The sequence below is a fragment of the Pagrus pagrus genome (assembly GCF_965226575.1).
Source record: "Pagrus pagrus genome assembly, chromosome: 13".
Classification (NCBI taxonomy): domain Eukaryota; kingdom Metazoa; phylum Chordata; class Actinopteri; order Spariformes; family Sparidae; genus Pagrus; species Pagrus pagrus.
The window spans coordinates 11,026,586-11,047,388 of record NC_140197.1 but is presented as its reverse complement, the minus strand read 5'-3'; the positions used below and the strand labels follow the sequence as shown (position 1 = coordinate 11,047,388).

Genomic DNA, 20,803 nt, shown 5'->3' with positions numbered 1-20,803 from the left:
TATTATCTCCCATGTATTGAGCAGAGGTCTTCACAGGTCCAAAAAGTTGTACCCGATTCAAAACAGATCCCTGGAAACCTAACTGAACCTGATGTGCATCAATATGTGAACAATAAAGATCAACCGTCTTATCAGTTCAACATACCCAGGTTGTGTCCTGGCTTAACTAACCCTAACAATCACAATAGTGCTCAGTGGTCAAACAAAGAGCCATTTTCCAGAGAATTGGTTTGTCAGCAGGAGGTGCTTTTACCTGTATTGATCTGTTGTCACAAACGTAACCTTCTCCAGAGCACGTTAAGTGTTCAGCATACTGTAAGTTCCCATGGCGATGTACTCTGATAAGAAGTAAACCGCTGTCCTAGACCTGAAAACCCAATTTTAACCCTAATGTTACCTCGCTTACCACAAATCCTGCTTCGTAGCACAGACCTCTAAAGATGGTAAGATCCAAAATGCATTTAAAACCTGAGAGACAGAGAACCAACGGCAACAGCAGCAGGATGTGCTATCAATTATCAAGCAGCTGCGGGATCGACATGAGCAGCTATATGATAATAACAACTATTGTGAGGAGATAGGAACTCATTCCAAAGATAATTAATTTATATGCTTCATAGACTGATATGAAAAAATAATTGAAAGTATTATTATAAATATAATGGAGGTAACTGGGCAATAGGACGATCATTTTCAAGCCAAGTTATTATCTGTGAGTCGTATTCCAAAAATTACATTACATTGGGGTTTTAATATTGGGCTGACTTTGGACCCAGTCCGACTCAGGTGGTTATTCATATACAAACACATTGAATCTAAGGGATAACATATCAAAGTGACAACACTTAGTCTCGAGATGTTAAAAACCAAGACAAACAAAATTATGTAAACATCAGTGCAAACTAACTGCACAGTAAATATTCATATCAGAAAGATCAAATACAGAAACAGCAACAAACATATCACTGATTACTAATACTGACAATATTTGTATTGCTTCAATTTTCTGGGCAATACACACTTTAAATCTTGGCACTATTTTTGTTCATCATGGAAAATGAGTAGCTTCGCTTTACTAGTAAGCTGAGCACCAGCTGACATGAGCCGTATGTATCTGACAGTTATGTATTTCCTGGATTTATTGTATATACTGGGTCTGTCAGCTGTCAGTCATATTGGACACAGAGGAAACATACAGCTAGAACCATGGCACAGTGTGTTATATCATGGCTGTGGTTACATTTAAAGGCAGCGTGTACAGAACGCAGCGGATACAAGTGCAAATGTGTGTAATGCACTTGACCTGTGAAAGTGTGTTCCCATGTTCCCCTTTATGTGATCGCTTTACAACACACTTAGCAGTTTAGCAGTGTGCCTCGCGTTTTATCATGTCGTTGTGTGTGCGAGTGTGGAGCCTGTTTGAGTGCTTGTGTGTCTCCACAGCAGCGCTCCAGTATTAGTCTGCGATTGCATCGTTGATTTGTCATTTTGTGTTGCTTGTTTTTGAGTGCGCCTTTCTGTTTGAGGGTGGGTTTTGAATGCGATGTGTGTTTTTGTGTGTGAGGATGTCAGTGTCTGTGTTCAGAGCCAATTCAAATTTGTGTGCATTTGTAGGTGTGTGCGTTTGTGTGTGTGCATATTCCAAAGCGAGATTGGAAGTGGGTCCATTTCTTTTGCAGTCACTGATGTGCCCCTGTGTGTGTAATTGAAATACCTGAGTTATTGACTCTCTCTCCCCTCCAAGTCAAATAACTGCTCCAGGAGTGTGTGAGTGCACTCATTTGGAGGCTCTGGGGCAGAGCAGGCAACTCTGGCAGACCAAGGCCTGTCAAGCATGGACTACACACAAACACACACAGAAGCACGCACGTATACAGAGAGCCCTACTGAGGCCAAACAAATACAGACATGCAGGCAGACTAAGGCAAAATTAGAGGCACAAACACGCACATATGCATTGATAGGGACATACAAAAAACACGCAGACAGATGCTGATATGTCTCTATCCCCACACACACCTCCCGTTGAGGAGGACACACATGTGTCCCGTCTCGCTCTTCCTTTCTCTGACAGCAGCGGTCCTCTGTGGCTGAACAACCCAGGCTTAGCCTCCTCCTGCCTAAATGGCTGGCTGACTGGCTGACACACGCGCACGGCCACGCACACACACATACACACACACACACCTCCTTTTGCCTGCTCCTTCACTGACTCCTGGCTTCCTGCCCCTTCACTGCTCACTCGCTCCACACAGGATCACAGCCGTCTGCCAGGCTGCCCTCTTCCTCTCCATTCATCCTATTGTCACCACATTGTCCTCTCCCTCTGTCCCTCCGGAGGCTTCAAATCTCGGCTACATCCTCGCTGCTTTTTGTACATCTCTATCTTTTCATTCTCCCTTGCTTAATTCCTTTTCTCTCCCTTTAGTTTCCCTCTGTTTTCCTCTTTCCTCTTATCTGCTCCCTCCTCTCCGGTTTTATCTGCTCTCTTTCTATCTCTGGCCGTATCTCTCCATCTCTCTCTCCTGTCTCCAGCCGGCCATTCATCCCTCTGCATTGTGTGGTGTAGTGTATTGTTGTCTGTGTACAGTAGCCAGCGCTGACGTCAGCTGTGGATCCACAGAGAAGACAGTGACCGGCTCAGAAGCGTATTCAAAGCCTTGCTGGCTGGCTTCCCTGCGTCTGGCCGACTGACTCGCTGGCCTCGCTACCCCGTCTGGGAATTTTAATACTCACTAATCGATCACCTTGTGCCAACAGAGGTGATAATGTGGCCAGACCCTAATTATTGTTGCTGTAAATGAAGCGGTGTTTTGCAGCACTTCATTTTATTCAAGGTTTCTTAACATTCAACCCACACCCTCAAGTGATTTTTTTTTTCTAAGTACCATATCTCTCACCCTGCCTCTTTCCTTGCTTCTGCGTCTGTCTTGCTCCTCTTATAGCATGTATTTTTCTCAAAGGCTAATGAAAATTCTGCAGACCTCTGGCATCTGAATGAGTGCGTTGGACAGTACATTAATACTGCTCTTAAGAAGAGAGCGATAGAGAGAGGAAGCCAGAGGAAATGGTGTGGGGGGGACATGGCGGCTGGGGTGCCGTGTAGAGGATAAAGGGGGGAGCGAGAGTGCGCGAATCTGGAAATTCAATTATAACTGTTCCCTGGCAGTAATTCCACTGGTATAAATGGGATGGCGGAGCGAGAGGAGAGATGGATAGAGATGGATGAAGGATGAGAGAGAAAGAGGCAGAGATGGAAAGTTGAGGAACAAATGGATCCAAGTTGGCCGAGAAACAGGAGTACAACATCAGCATGTGTGCATCATTATTTCGTGATTTTCAAAACAAAGCATTGAATGCACGTTGTTTTCATTTCACACAGCAGGAGATGATAATGACATGTTTCAACCTCACGGATGCAGCACATTACGCTCATTATTTGAAAGAGCTTTCGGCAAGTGTTTCACATGCGCATTGTTCCTCTCGACATGCCACCTCAATGGTATAGCCCTGATCTCATTAATGCAGAAACAAGGTAACGGATCAACCCATGTGCATCCCCTGGGAGGGGCAGGTTAGCCTTTGATGTTGAGTGAAGCTCAGAGAGAGTCCTAAGAAGCCAGGGAGATTTCCTCACCCTGCCTGCCTGTCCTGTCTGTCAGCTACGATACACACATAGTCCACAATGAAAGACAAAACACATAACAAACTCCTTCTCATTCATATAATTTGCCACATTCAAACATGAATATCTAAGAAATATGGCTATATTGAACAGCTTCAAAGCTTCGATCATGTGCTTTTAAATGCAGGTCTATTGATTCTGTTTAAACCTGTTATTTCTGCACAGTTTCAACTCATGTGATCCAAGCATTTCCAATTACTTCAGAGCGTTGTTGAGTCTAAAAGTCAACACTTATCAATAAAAGATGAATAATATAATTTCCAAAATTCACAACATGATTTTATCTAATGAAATATTCTGCCTCAATCCATATTTAATTTCATTAAAAACATTTTAACTGGCCACAAAACAGTTGTCTCCCCTGCATGTCACACACTAAGGGAGGCTTCTGTATTAACAGGGCGGTCTAGCAACACTTCAAAAATTACGTTTATACAACTACAATAACAAATCTATTTTGGCTCTGATACTATTAAAATTGAGAATTTGAGTAGTGTTTTATAAAGTGTGATGATGCCATGAAATATTGCAAGAGATAACATATTCAAAGCTCAATTTAAAAAAAAAGTCAACAGAAGCTTTGAATGTCAAAAAAAGAAAAAAAAATCACATTCTGTTCAGTCATACCAAGAACATAAACACACTACTGTACATTTTATATTGTACATCACAGGAGTTTGGCTCACAGACTGGCTCAGCCACACACAGTAACAAGCTCATGTTGCAGAATTGCAGAGTTCTGTCTAGACTCGCATTTCTCACCTCCTCCTCTTCTTCTGTCCAGCTCAGTATTCCATTTCAACACTGGTGGCAGGCTTGGATATCAGTCTGTGACCGATGTTTATTGGAGTGTCTGTCTCTGACTGTGCTGCTGTTTGGTTTGCTGTGCATTCTGTATCACTCATATTTAGATTTAGCCTCTCCAAGGCGAGGGACTTGTGAGTGTATTATGTACCCTGTGTCCGGAGTAGGTGTGTGCCATTTCGAGTATATTCATCGTCTCATATCTGGCACCTTGCAGGCTACATTGAAATTGCATTGTTCCAACACGGCTATAATAAAACAAATTGATGAAAATGATCGATGAGATTAAGGACAGCAGCTTTGAGTCCCCCAGAATTTGCTCCAGCCGCCCCCGTGTACAAACTCATTAAAGGAGTCATAAAGGCAACTAATGAAAATCATGACCGGTATCATTACAAGCCCACTGGTGTCCTCTCGCCTTTCTCCTCTGTGAGCAAGAGAATAAAGGCAGCTAAATTAATGTTCGCACCAATATTGTTACAAAACCGCCGCCGTGCTTTTAGTAGTATCTGTTCTCCTCTGTGTGTAAAGCCAACTAAATTAAAGTTCAGGCCAATATTGTTACATAACCATTTACACTGCTCCTCTGTGTGCCTCTGTCATTTTCCAGGATGACAACTCCATGTTCTTTCAGTTCGGCCCATCCATCGAGCAGCAGGCTTCCGTCATACTAAACATCATGGAGGAATACGACTGGTACATCTTCTCCATCGTCACCACATACTACCCTGGTTACCAGGACTTTGTCACCAAGGTAACCGCACTCAGCTGTGACAACATGCACAAATAATCAGGGCGTAAAGGCACGATGACACAGAACGGAAGATGAATTCGCTTCCATCTCTGATTACTTTAATGTCACACTAGAAATACTGCAGCCCTTTCCCGGTTAATTGACTGTATAAATAATGAACATGTAACATTTTAATATATGATGCTGGTTAGAGCCAAGTTTGCTAAGCCTTCAGTGATTGGTATGACCAACTCCTGGACCTTCAGGGGTTGATTTTCATCAACCATTCTTTAATGTGAAATTGATTCTGCAGTGGTGCCTTATGTAAAATCATCATCCTCATACAATAATACAAAAGTTACTACGGAACAAGTGTCAAATCCATAATAAAGTAAAAAGTCTCTTGTGCAAATGTGTCAGTAAATAACAGATAATACTGTTTAATATAATGATAACAAAGAGAATTGGGATGCTGTGTAAAACATGAATAAAACAGAATGTGACAATTTGCTAATCCACCCGACCAATACTTAACACTTAATTTCACTTCATTAACTTCATTGATTTTTTAAAGGTTAACTTTACTGAATGGGGCAGGGTTCACCACTTTGTTTGTATAAAGGATATTAATAAGAAGACAAAAAACAAAAGTCTTAAAATGGAAACACTACCATCTTCTGATCTGCCTCTTCTTCCTCTGTCCGATCCAGATCCGCAGTACCATCGAGAACAGCTTTGTGGGCTGGGAACTGGAGGAAGTTTTGCTACTCGACATGTCCGTAGATGACGGCGATTCAAAGATCCAAAACCAGCTGAAGAAGCTCCAGAGCCCTGTCATTCTCCTCTACTGCACAAAAGAAGAGGCCAACACCATCTTCGAGGTGGCCCACTCTGTCGGGATCACCGGCTACGGCTATACATGGATAGTGCCCTCGCTGGTGGCTGGAGATACTGTCGTAGTGCCTGCAGAGTTCCCCACAGGTAGGAAATCTCCGATAGCAAGTCGTGGAGGTCCACTTGCAAAATTTCCACACATACACTAACTTTTGATATGTGTCTTGTGATGTGTTTTTTCGGTGACTGAGATGGAATCTGTGGTTGCAGTGCTAACGGCACTTACGGCTAGCTTGAAGGCAGCAATGTCAGGTATCACTTGTGGTGATGTTAGCCTGCTGTAGCTTAAAACATTGCCCTTCAGTTACTACAGACATATTTACTACATATTACGACAATAATTTTCTTGACTAATCGATTAGTTTGCGTCAGAAAATGGTGAAAGTGTCAATCAGTGTTTTCCAAAGCCCATGATGCGTCCTCAAATACCCTTTTTATCCACATCTTGACTTTTTTCCCCCCTAAAAGCTTACTCAAACCAGTTAATCGCTTAAAATACTGTATTTGTGAATAATTTGATAGTTTACAACTAATCAATTAATCGATTAATCATTGCAGCCTTACTGAAGTGTCTTAACCTTGGCCATAATCAGGCTAAAACACAAAAATGTCATGAACTACTCATGAAAGACGTGCCAATATATAAAGCTGCGTTCCAGACAATGTTTAAGGTGGAAATTTCCCAATTAAACCTTCCAACTTCCAACCTCAAAGTATTCCAGGTGTAAGATGCCAACAAACAACAAACAAAAACAAAAAAAGTTGAGAAGGAAGAAAAATAAGTTAACAGGTGTCATTATACATTTTATTTTACAGCACTTTTGTACTTTGAAACGTATCTAAACTTTTCATTCACTCACCTTGCACAAATGCTGTGGTCTACAAAAACACTGTATCGCCTTCCCACGGCTGCTGCCATTGTTTTGTGACGTCAGACAACTGCTCCCTTGTGTATTCAGGGTAGATGGATGTGCTCCAATTCTGACTTTGATTGGCTTTCCATTATACATTTTCTAGTAAGACGTCAAAATTTCTCGAGTTCCGAGTTGTCTGGAACGCAGCATAGGTCTTAGACTTAAGTTGAGAGCACTGAGCCTTTGAAATGTTACTTTCCAAATTTTATTTTCCGTTTTATTTTTCAGCAAGACAAGGAACTAACTGACCTTTCCTGATAAAAAGCATGGGAGCGTTTCTCCCCCCGCTCCCCCCCGCAACACCACTGGAGGTCATTCTAACCTTTGAAGGTCAAATGTGGAACCAAAGTGACATCTAAGTTGGGGTGCATTAACCACACGACCTGCTCACGCAATCTGTCAGGCGCACCTGTCAAAGTGCCTCATGTAACTGGACTTGCGGTACTTGGGGGTGGACAGACAGTTTCAGAAAGGCCAGATCTCAGTGGGACTCAAACCTTTAACTGGTAGTGATGTTGCCACTATGAGAACTAATGGAACTTTCTACGACTTCAGTCTGTTTTACTCTCTGTAGGAGAGTAAACCTCAGAGCAGGTAGTATATATGAGCCTAGTAATTTGTTGGTGTTTGGCTTGTTGATTTACAGTGAACAGGAGATATTACACTGCTGCCTGTCCTCAGCAGTTTCTGGGAATTGGTTGCCAGACACAACCTGGGATCGTTGTGCCGTTCAAGCGCCGTAACTCAAACTTTTTACCTCTGCTCCCTTATTGGCATCCATGGATGATTTACTCTAAATGGGAGTTAGGGGTGTGTTTGTGAGGCTGTGTCTGTGCCAGTATGTGTGTTCACTGCCTTTTTCGTGTAATGTCTGTGTGCATTTGTCTGTGAAATGTGCGGTTGGTTCACGGTTTAATTTGCATGAGAAAATAATGGGTGAGTGTAATCAAATGGGTTGTGTGTTTGTGCTTTTGTGTGTACCTCATATGGCAAAGGGCCAGAATGTTTGCTTGTCGGCCAGATTGAACAAAACTCCGGTCGTGTGTGTGTGTGTGTGTGTGTGTGTGTGTGTGTGTATCAGTTTGTCTTTTCCAAATTAGGGTTCCACTCTATAAAGTTTGATATATCACCGTATCAGTTATGTAAATCACACAACAACTTCCCTCTTGATTTATGTTACCACGGAGATAATCGTGACTTGCTCATGTACTGCCTGGATGATTACAAAGTGGAGCTGGTCGTGTGGCTGCGTTGATGGACACACACAAACCTCTTTCAGTTCACACTGACTTATCATGGGATTAATCATATGCGACATTATGACAGATAGTGGGCTAAATGTCAGCCACTCATTTAACGTGCAATGAAGAAGAAAGGGAATGTGGCTTTAGTCTAAACAACAAAATGACAGACATTAGATAAGAGTATATCATTTATGTCTTGTGTTTGTTTAAATACAATTGGTATGCTATGTATTTATGGGACTATATTTATTGTGAAATATAGCAGTATACGTAGAGATCACATAAGAGTACTGCTGCAGCAGGATCTGTGCTTGTCACTTCTGTCGACCGCCAATAAGATGAACATAATGAAAGGATGTTACTTAACAGCTTCTGCAGCGACTGTCTGTTAAACCTGCTCTGAGAGCAGACTCACCTTCATAATGAGCTGCTACAGCATCTGAAGGACGTATTTGGTGGCTTTTAGCTGAGTTTTTTTTTTTATCGTGAGAAAGGGTATTTTTAAACAAAATAGAACCAGTCAACCAACCTGGGTCACATAGCTTACATCCACTTTAATGTTCTTTTTCCATGATGTTATAAGTGTATACATCTGATTAATCTAAAATGCATGTTTGTAGTTTGCCTGTTGGACTACAAACTAAAAAAGCTTGAGTTTGCCCCAAAATAGCACCTAGTGAGAGTTGGATAGATTGAGTTTACAAAGCAACACAGTACATTAAATAAGCACCACAGAAACATAGCACAGGTCGAGCCACTGTGTTTAGAAATAGTCTTCTATGGCTAGACAAGATATTTATATATTGTTCAACTTCACCTTTTTTTGTCTCTGATGGGCAATTGGTTTAGCAGCAAGACACAAAAAGAGGGCATGGGCAAAATACAATAGACAAAAAGACAGAATACAAAAGTCAACAGGGGGGAGATATATGGTATTTGATTTTGGATATCGTTATATCATGATATGACATAAGTGTTGTCTTTTCCTGGTTTTAAACACTGCTTTACAGGAAAGTGATGCAATATTCTAAACCAACCAGACTGTTGTACTCGTTCTAATATTTGCCTGTACCTACTTAGTCATTATATCCACATTACTGATGATTAATTATCAAAAATCTTATTTTGTGAAAGTACCAATAGTCATCCCCACAATATTGTCGCAATATTGACATCACTCATTTGCTGATATTTGATATTTGATTTTGTTGCTCTGTCCTAGCGTTTATGAAGTGCTTTTGAGGAGATTTCAAAATATAGATAGTGTATCGCAATATAACCTTAAAATATTGCAATATTATTTTTTATTAAGGCCATATCGCCCAGCCCTAATATCTTCTAACACTGCAGTTACAGCTGAAAATGACAACAGAAAATAAAAAGATTGCCAATTTCACATATCTTCACGACAAAGATATCCCATGATCAAGGGGAATCATTTCAACCATCCGAAGTCAGGTGATGACATTAAGGTCAATTACATGTAATACTAAATATGTGGTTTTCCTATTAAAATGCCCATGTAATATGTATTATGTAGGCAAAACAAAACAGGAGCTAAAAACCAGAATCTGTGAGCACAAGTGTTCTATTCGTAATTTCGATGTTAAATCATAGGTGGCTAGGCATTTTAATAGTCATAACCATAGTTTGAGTGAACTACATTATATGGGCATTGAGGCAGTGAGGATGCGTCGGAGTGAGAAGCGTATTGGATAGACTTTGTTGACACTTGAATAAGGAGATTTAATTTGCTTGTTTCTTCTGATATAAACATTTGCTATTTTGTTCTGGCATTTTGTTTACGTCAGACCCTGTGCAGTCCTGTGCTCTCCTTAAAAAGGATGCAGCTCCCCCTATTGGGATGTACCTGTCGTGCTGATTGTGGTAACCTATAATGAACACACCTGTGTAGATTGATTGTGAATTTTCAGAACACACGCTGAAGAAGGGCATCTTGCCCGAAACGTACGTGTGGCAAAATTAAACAGTTTAATGGGAGTGCCAAACTATGTCATGACAGTGTCACATGATGCACACTTGCCCAAAAACACTTTCCCCCATAATCTTACATCGTGAAAGAAGCTGATGTGAAATGCTGGATTCATTTTTTGAACGGCACAGTTCCTGCGAAATGACTCGTTTCACAATCAGAATTTGATCCATTTTCGGATCCAATTTGGTCCGATAACATTTGGAATGTCTAGAAGAGCCGCACTGTTACATTGTTTTATGTCCGTGCTCGTCCAGTGGAAGTCTCTCGTGTGCACGTTCTATGATTCATCTATACTGGCCTGAATAAACCAAGATGATTCCTGCTGTACAAGACACTTGCACAACATTTGTAGACTTTAGGCATTCGACTGTAGAACTCAATCATTCAACCAAGCCTTATTTTTGAGCTTCGACCACAACACCATAAAACCATGTGAAGCTTGTAGCGGCAGTCAACCATACTAACTTCTGAACAGCGCGAAACAGCACCATGGCACAGCATGCCACTGATGGTGTGATGGTGTGTGCCCTGGCTGAATCCAACAGTTCAGGGTTCAGCAGAAGGTGCGTACTCGCTGCGGGCTGAATTTGCTTACAAGGCACACTTAATGATTTGCACCATGTGTGATGAAGAGCCTCAATTCTCATGGGTAATTCCACTGATGCCTTCCTTAAGTGGCGCTCTGGGGAACCATCTCTCCTCCCACCCTCCTTCCTTCCTTCCTTCCTTCCTTCCTTCCCTTTCCTCCTTATTTCATGCTGTTGTTCCCTCACTTCTCTGAGTTTCCTGTCTCACTATTTCTGCCTCCTCTGTCTCTCTCCCCTCAGTTTTATCTTTGTGTCTCTGCTGCCGTCTGTCTTTTTCTCCCTGCTCATTCTGTCCCTTTTTCCCTCCTCGTCGCTCTCAGCTCTCTCTCTCTCTCTCTTACTAACAGCTTCTCTGTCTATATTCTTCCTGATCAGAGTTACACACCACTGCTGCACAGACTGCGCTAACGTAACCACCCAATCTGACATCACTGACAATAATAAGCTGTTTCCAAAAATACCCACTGATACGGTGGTTCTGCTGTTACGTTCTCCAATCAATTTGGCTGCCTGTGGATACTCTGTGTCTGCAGTCTTTGTGATTTTCCCTGTATGTGTGTGTATCTGTAACAGGGAGGCAGCTTTTGCCTTTAAACAGAGGCAGTAGCTTGTTTACAGGCCAGAAAAAGGCTTTACAGCTGCCATGGTGCTGGTAAGCTATAACATTGCCAGTTGACATGACTGTGCTATGACATTTAAACATGTCCTGAGAGATTTATGAACATATACGCAGCAGTTCCCAAGACGGAGAAAAGAACACATCATGCACATCTTCCTATGAAAGAATCTTACCATAAAATAATAAAAGTGAAGTGTGCAAAAAGGAACAAGCGATGGGAGTGAGTGAGTGAGTGTTGAAAAAGTGTCAACAGTGTGTGACATTAGATGTGGTCCTGGAGGGCCAGAGCTGTCAGTGCTGAGGCCCCCATGAGGACGGCAGGTTGCTAGGCCGCCTGTCTATTTCTGCCCACTGACATGGTAGTGGAGTGGCTGACATGTGGTCATACTCTGTCAGATAGACGCGGACCAACTGATGGACAGAGGGGGGGACAGATTGAAAGGCAGACAGAGAAGACAGATAGCCAGATGAATTGACTCGAAGGCAGTCCGTGCTTCACTGAGAGCTGTGTGACCTGAACCCGGAAGCGTCCAATGGGCCCCAAACAGAAAGATCGGTTATTGGCCATTTTCAGAAGTCATAAGGGCACTCGATGCTGACACTTGAGCTGAGACCTGCATTTTGATCTGGAAGTTTCACATGTTAAATTGACCATTCACTAGATTCATCCCCCAAGTAACTTTTGCTACAACTCAAGCTTTAATGCTTAAGCACATCACATATGCAGCTCAGAGTGACGGTAGTGGCAGATTTCCTCCTTGAAGTTGTTAAGTAAGCTTTAATCTCACACATACCTCTTTTCAACCAAATTATCTCTGGTTCTTGAGGCAGTTTCATTCAAGATGTATGGAACGTTGTCAACAGAGGGCATTGCACCGTGACCTGAAGGATTAGGTTCAAACTTCCAGTTAAGGAAAACTTGCCAGTTTTTTGTTTCCTTTATTTCATCAGGCTAGAAACATTCAAATACACCAACGCTTATTATGCGTAGTGGCTTGTGCCTTTAGGGTGTAGTGAACGGGTTCCATGTTGGTGGAAATGTGGAAATGCCCCCAGCAGCCAGCAGTCTTCAGCCTTCGTGGCGGTTAGTCATGGATTGTAACTAGCAGATTTATCAGCTGTATTGTAGCTAGCTAACGTAAGGAAATGTTAACGCTAAAAGTCAAAGTTGCTTTGGGTTTCTTTGGATAAAAGCATCAGCTACATAAATGTAATGTAATGTATTATAATGGTTTGAAGCATGCTATAGAAAAACATACTTAATTATGCTAGTTATTTGGACACGCTATGTGACATAAGTTTGTCTTGAACCAAATAAAGAGCTGGACTGAGCTGTTCAAAACTCTGATATAAAGTAGTAGTACCCTGTAACCATAAACCAGCATAATATATCTAGCTAATGACCTGTTGGGTTACTTCCGAAGCTAGTAGGTTAGTTAGCCAGGCATACTAACATTTGCAACTAGACTGTCGTGCCTAGTTACAGGGTGGCTTTAGTAAAAAGTCAATAGTCATGTAGGCAAATCAGGGTGAGCAACGTATCTGAGCAACACTCTCTTCTTTCTTAACAGCTGCCTTGATGTAAACCTTATGGATGGCCATGACTGCGCTACTGGATCTGCTAATTTGCCAAGGATAAATAAAGATCCGTGTTTCAAAATGGATCCAAAACAATTAGACCCCTTGTGAGCTGAGCTCAAGGGCAATCCCACCTGTTAGCTCCAACCTGATAAAATCCTGACAGCAGTGAGCAAGAGAGCTAAATGATTGGTCATTAAAAAGAGATAAACTTTGCACGCCAGGCTCAGTGCTGGGCAGCGTGCACTGTGTGTCATCAATTAATGGTGACTATTTGTCATGAGTTAATCATATTATCAATAACGGCCGTTTAATATCAATGAAACTCATTATCAAAATGTCAGCTGTGTTTTAATTGATGCATAATAGCTGAAGTTTCATAGTTAATTGACTTTGCTCATAGCATTTTTATCTTTTTTTCTTCTAGATTGATAATACTGCAAAGATTGATTGAAGAAGCACATTGATAAATTAAGTCAGGTCCGTACAGGTGTACAGACTTTAAATACACACATCCTCTGCCAGCCTTTCCTGGAAAGAAACTTGAAACTACTTGAAATTCTCCGTATATCGTTCAAATACTCACTACTCACTCCAGAGAGGAGCAGCGTTGTGTTGGAAGGACAGGCATCCTGGCAAACAGCTGAATGGGCTGATGGATGGTTGGAAGGGCACCGGGAGAGACGGCCGTAGAGACAGAGAGAGAGAGAGAGAGAGAGAGATGTACAAATGAATGTTCATAAACAGACAGATTGTCAAAAGAGAAGAGGCAGACAGAAGGACAGATAAACAGACGTACAGACAGTACAGAGGCCAACAAACAGAGACAGACAGTACTTTAGACAGACAGATGGACAAACACAGCAAGGTGATAGACGCTTAGTCAGGCAGGATGGGAGTGCTATTCATCTGTTCTCTGAGTCATCACGTAGTGTGTGCTCTGTCTCTTGGAGTGTGTTCAAAACATACACACTGTATACCCTAACAGAGTTATCCCTGTCTCTACCCACTTTAGTTCCCTCCATCTGTCTCACTCATTTGTCTCTCTGTCTCTTCACTTTCCCACATATAAACCAGTGCACCTCTCTCATTTTCATCATCCTCCCCTTCTTACTTCTCTATTGTTACTGACCCGTCTGTCCCCTTCTATCTCACCATCTTTTCTTTCTTCTCTCCACACCTCCTCTGATCCTTCTCTCCTGTCTTCTTGCTTCGTCCTCACAGGTCTGCTCTCCGTGTCCTACGATGAGTGGGACTACAACCTAGAGGCCCGCGTTCGCGATGGCGTGGCGATCATCACCATGGCAACCTCGGCCATGATGATGGACCGCGGACCTCACACCCTGCTGAAGTCTGAGTGCCACGGAGCTCCCGACAAGAAGACCCCCATCTCAGGCAACCCCAATGAAGTGCTCAGGTAAGTGAAGAAGGAAGCTGGATTGTATGCATTGTACACAGGATTATTTACACATTGCGTAGACTTTTTATTTAGTTGAATTATTTGGTTAAAGGAAGGTTGAGACATTTTGAGAAACAAGCTGATTTGCTTTCTGGTGGAGAGTAAAATGAGAAGCTTGACACCTCTATCATATCTGTCTGATAAATATGAGGCCAAAGCCAGCAGCTGGTTAGGTTAGTCCGCCCAAAGTTAACAAAATGTGTCTAACAGCACAAATTTGTCTATAACTCACTAATTAATTATGTAATTTCTAGTTCACAGTATTTAACCAATGACTGTTGAGCACCTGAACACAAATACCTGTCAAAAACCCCATGATCACAAAGACAATTTCCAAATGTATGAGTTTTAGAGTACTGCGTGAATGCATCCATATAGAAGTAACTTGTGCAGTGAATTTTGGGATACTGAGGGCAAGGAGAGCCCACTTTTGTTCTTCAAATTCGAGATAATGAATTCATGAAAAATGTCTAAATTTAAATGCAACTTTCAGACATTATGACATCTTCATTCTGAAAAAACCAGACTTTAAGCAGACAACCCAGAATTGGGAAAAAGCTTATGTACAGTATATCTGTTGAGTATATTCTGTCGAGTTAGTTGTAACATCTTGGTATATTGGATATTATAGAAATGGTAGTTGTACTGTCTTGTTCCTGACTGCATTTCAAAGCTTAACTTCCTGTTGAATGTTGCCACTTGTCCGTACTCTCCCTCTGTTGGAGTTTAAATCATTACAGTACTTTTTACTGTGAGAAAATCAGAGTGCACTGGAGGCTTAATGCTCATTTCCTGTGTCGTGTGCAGTAAAAGAAGCTCACCATTTGCTCTGAAGCAATCCCGCACATACAGTATCCCATAAAAACTAGCTCTGTGCCCTACAGTATGTAACAAAGTGTAAAGGCCACACATCTCAGCAGTGGTCTCATTTGTTTACAGTCACTTATTTACAATTACTCTAATGTCTCCAAATTAATGTGCCGATGATTTATGGGTGCTAAAATGCTCCACACGGCAGTTATAAAAGGTGCACAGGTCCAGGTGGTGAGACATCAACACGAGCACCCTGGCTTAGATCAGCACATCCATGGATGCAGCAGATGCCTGCGCACACACAAACACACACATGCACCTTCATCCCCTGCATACTGTGATCATCCTCCCCCCCATGTAATAATACCCTACACACACAAGCACCCCCTTCACATGCCCCTTCCTCAGAAAAAAAAACAACCCCACCCCCTCAGCTGTCCGTCTCAGCAGCAGGCCTTTTGAACTGGTTGTGAAGCGCAGCGTTCGGCGGCGCTTTGCTCTGCGCGCTGCCTAATTGGTCCCAATGGCGTTTGAGTCGACGAACACTAGCCCCTGTCGTGCTGTGCTCCAGAGCTCAGCGCAGTATTATATTATATTCAGGGGCAGTTTCACCCCTCTGCCACTCTGTGTGTCTGCTGCAGCTGTGTGTGTGCGGGTATGTGTGTTTTTATGGTGCTAAAGAGACACACAAGGCCAGTGTGTGTGTGTGGGACATGAGATTTTATCGCCATTCAGGATTAAAACACTCAGGATAAGTTAATCATTGTGAATTTCAATCATTGGGCTGGTCATGACTCTAATTATCGTGAATATCGTTACATGAGAGACTTGGAAAAGCTCAATAGCATACAGTCTTACACTGGTTTCCTGGTTTATTTTGAATTGCCACAGAGGGGAACCTGCACCTTTCCTGTCATTACAAAATCCTATGCCTGTCACCATGGCTAAAAGCTCAGCTCGCCCATTGTATCCCCAACAAAAACAGTTAAATTGGATGTGTGTAGATACTATCTTACTACTTACTACTACTGCTACTACTAACTAGCTCTACAAACTAAAGAACAACAGAGAGATGAGGGGTCCACAGTTTGTTCATCCTTTCTTTTACTCAGGGGGAACATGTGACTTGTTTGATTCTCTTTTACAAAAAAGCACGTGGACTAACAATAGATGCATGTCGTATCCAGTGGCGAACTTAGGATATTTGAGGGGCAGGGCCGGAAAAATTGATATAGCACCAGCTTATGCTGTAGAGATGTGAATCTTCACCGGCCTCACGGTTCGATTCAATTACGATTCAGCTGTCAACGACTCGAATGCAAAACAATTCTCGTAGAATCTTGATGCATCTCGATGCATCTCAGTGTATGGCATCGTCAATGATCTATATGATCTATATCATTTAAATTCCCCTTTTATTAGGAAAGTAATTTACCCTGGTCCGCTTGGATACCCAAGCGGACCAGGGTACCACCAGGGTACCACCAGAGTCCACCATTGGTCCTGTCTGTGGTGTTACAAGAATAGTAATTTGTTTCTTCAAATAATGTAAGGTTAAAGTGATTCCAGTAAGTTGTTGTGCTATTTGAAGAGTTTGAGAGTTTTATTTTTATGATTATGGTGATAATCGTGACATGACATCCTCAGATCGTCCCATGCGTAGTGTGTAAAGGTGGTGTAAAGGAGTATTTTTCCAACAATTTCACTGTTGATTGCAGTCACATTCATCCTGAAATGCTAGTCTTCACAAAGACACATTTCACTCAGGGGGCTCCTGGAGCTCACCTTTTTGGATTGCACCATGAACAAGGGATAATTTTTTCCGCTCATGCTCCCAGCTTAACTACATCCTGCACTAAGGCACGAAAGCTTTGTTGTCCGTTCCAGCACGCTCTTTAGATGTCATTTCAACCCCCGTGTGCTTGTTCATTCCTTTCTGTGGCTTTGCATTTGTTTCACCACTGCTTACTGCTTTGAGATAACAGAGGAGTTTGTGGCAGCTGCTGTTGCCCCAGAATGCAATTCCCCTGTTCTGTTGTGCTGTGCCTCGCTGTGGTCTGCCGTGCACCGCTCTGTTCTTCCCAACTCTGCTGTGGTCTTTTTCCTGTGCTGCTCTCTACTCTGCTCAGCTCCCTCTTAACTCCGTCATGTTCTCCTCTGTCCTCTCTTGCCCTGTAGTCTTCTCCTTTGTTCTGCCCTGGTCTGCTTTTATACATCTGCTCGCCTCTGCTCTGCTTTGTTCCACTTTATTCTCTTCTGTCTGCTGCTTGGTTTTCTGAACACAACCTCTCCTCTCCTCTCCTCTCCTCTCCTCTCCTCTCCTCAGCCATCGTCTGCGCTCCAGACCTGCAGTTTTATAATCAACTTAGCTGTGTTGTTGATTAGATCAGTTATGAGCGCTGCTAAGATCCTTCGCCCCTCACTGCCTTAACTAAATTTGTTTGGTGATAACCTTTGTCTTCAAGTGTTCAATCAAGAGATTAGCATTTGGCCTACAGTCTATATACTAGAAAACTGAATGAATGGCTGGCCTGCCTGGCTTGCTGGCTGCTTGCTTTGGCTGGATGGATGCCCTGCTGCCTGGTTGGTTCACTATTAAGTGAATCAATGGATGAATAGATGAAAGATGGGTGGAAAGGGAAGCAACTCAATCAAAAGGCTCTTTTGTAAGTCAGGAGATCCTTTTATTCAATGACACTCTCCAGTGAATTCATTTGTACATTTTCGTACAGACCTTTACAGCAAATCATTAATAAATCAGGTAGAGTCACAACTAATTCTAAGCAGTCCAGAATGGCGTGTAATAGATCTGCTTGAAAAACAAAGCACCAATCGTTAAAGCTCAGTTTTTGCTGGGAGATTAGTTCATAAAAATCAATTGAGCCGGGCAACTGGAAGTCAGACTAATCTACAAACTATGGGGATTGGTTAAGCAGTTCCCAACCTTTTTTTGTAAGACATACCCTCACAGCACAGTGCGATGAAGTTGATGATGTTCCAAAGGTGTTGGGTCGTATTAATTTCAGGCGGGATGTTTTTTTAACTATTAATCATATAAAAGTAGAAATTTTTATACAGCTGACATGTCAGTATTTAGTTGGGTTCAGTCAAGTTTGCATTTGTACCTACCAAATGGAGTGGCTTTATGTTCCAACAATGTATCACTTACTTTGAACACACAGTATGTAATTTCATCTCCTAATCAAAATAAAACAGAAGACGTAAAGAGCGTGGGATCATGGGAGTTGTTGTCTTCATTTTTAAACAACCACGATTGCTGATGAAAATCTATCTGATGTGACTCATAGACTTATAATGTTCTTAGGTGAGGTAATGTTTTAAAGTTTTATTCACATTATGTTTAGTCAGCTTTCTGACATATCGTCTCGCGTTTCCCCCGGGAGTTAAAGCGACAGGTGACCAAATGTTCCACTTTATTCTCTGCCAATTTCTCTGGGTTTGAAGGTTGTTGGAAACATTTGAGATAATTTAAGTACACAACTAGACAAAGCCCTTTTTTTGAACATTTTAATGCAGAAATGTTACATATCATATATTTAAGTGATCTGTTTCAACAGTTACAGTTACAGTTAACTTTTTCATGTCCTCTGTTCACTTGGGTTAGAGTTAGGGTTACTAGATTTCACTAGAACACCTATATAAATTGTGATAGCTGTGGATGCATTTTCCTAATCAAATCACAAATGCAATTCAGTCTTTTCAAATCAGTGAAGAGACTCTGCAATCTCTTCAACGTACCCCCCGGGCAACAGCAGAACTACCCCCTGAGGTACAAGTAGCCCTGGTTGGGAATTGCAAGATGACGTGACTTTCCACCTCTCAAAAACATCACCAACTCATCAAGAACAACTATTATTATAACTGCACTATGATTCTATTTCTCTCTTCAGATTTACTCTGACACAGATTTTTGTCAGGTAAATTCAGGGGGGTTTTTTTTCAAGAAAAGCCGCCATGTTTGCAAACTTGGAGTTTAAATATAGATCCCCAAATCTGCAGCAGCGGTGGTGATGGAAGGACGACAACACCTTTCAGTCATCCATTTTACCGCCTGCTGAGATGCTGCATTTTAAGAAAAACGCAAGCAAGCAGACGCATACATGCCAAACTACTCTGAACAAAGCAACATTTGTGGGACATCTTTGAGACTCTCCAGCTGTGCAACCCAGTCTGATACTTAATTCTGGTAGGGAGTGTGACTATTCGTGACGATCACACGAACACTTTGTAGTTTCGATCACACATCCCATGCTCTTAAAGCTTGCAGATAACAAACGGGTTAGCGAGGGATGCATGAAAGTATGTAAATCATATCTCGTTTACATTTTGGTCCACTGTTGAGTGATGGAAAATTGCTGTATGGTCACGGTCATCTGCTTTGACTTTATAAGCCATACATTATGCCGATCCCTCCCTGCTTAGCATTTCCTTGTCCAGCCCTCAGAGCTCCACAGAATACCACAAGAGAAGGACACGTCACTTGGCTAAGTAAATTAAGTCCACTGTAGCCGGCACTGTGACATTACAGCTAATGCTACAGTATGAGCCTGACAAATGAAGATAGCAGAAAGAGGAAGAAGAAAGCAGAGCACAGAGAGCAGAAAGACACAGTGAGGGAGAGATAGGAGGAGAGAGGGAGAGAGAGAGAGAGAGGGCTGCTGAGCAATACACAACAGTGTGAGAATCATGAGTTTGACAACAGTGGCCCTGACCTTGCCAGGCGTGGACAGGTTCCAAATGAGCTCGGAGTTGGAAAGGTGTCAAGTGCTTTTAAGCTCTGTGGACATTTTTGAACTTATGTGGCCCCAGTGAGGCTTTCAATAGAGTCTATGTGTGTTTGCATGCGTGTGTGTGTTTGTGCCTTCTGTTGTGCGTGCAGTATACTCTGAAGCAGCAATTTCGACCCTATTGAGTTAAGGGATGAGTGTGAGCCAGCTCAGTGGACAGTGTGTCCACCTGTGTGTGTGTGTGTGTGTGTGTGTGTGTGTGTTTAGCTGTTTCCGGGGCGAGTCTATAAAGGCCAGTGGAGTGTGTGTTTATGGGGCAGGCTAGTGGGAGGCGTTAAGAAGGTACCTGTTTGTGACTGGGCCCGATTGGAACTAGGTCAGGATGCTCCTTCTAGCTTCCTCCTTTTCCTCCCCTCTCCCTTCACTTTGTTTTTTATTGCCGTCCCTTCCTCCTCCTAAATCTTTTCATCTGTTTCCGTCACTAAATCTCCTTTTCCCTGCCAGGTTTATTCAGTTCTCTATTTTTCTGTAGTTTTATTTTATCTCTCATAATCATTGCCACGTCCTCTATTTTTATTACGTTATTTTCTCTCTTTTTCAGCCCTCAACTGCTTCCTCCTTCCTCCCAATTCCTTTTTCTGTATGTTATTGTAAGTTCTGTTTCTGATTAGGTACGTTTGTCTTATAAAGCTTTTGAAATTTTATTCAGAAATGCTCAGAAATTACAAA

General features: G+C 42.1%; 1 protein-coding gene across 5 annotated transcripts in view; it reads left to right on the top strand.

Moving 5' to 3' along the window:
- The window catches only part of grin2ba (glutamate receptor, ionotropic, N-methyl D-aspartate 2B-a), a 136,699-nt gene that overhangs the window by 71,609 nt on the left and 44,287 nt on the right, over positions 1–20,803 (top strand). For all 5 annotated transcript variants that reach the window (XM_084371551.1, XM_084371552.1, XM_084371549.1 and 2 more), the window contains 3 exons: positions 5,100–5,243; positions 5,933–6,203; positions 14,279–14,471. In XM_084371551.1, the coding sequence (XP_084227677.1) occupies positions 5,100–5,243; positions 5,933–6,203; positions 14,279–14,471 (608 nt within the window). The remainder of the gene's footprint in view (positions 1–5,099; positions 5,244–5,932; positions 6,204–14,278; positions 14,472–20,803) is intronic.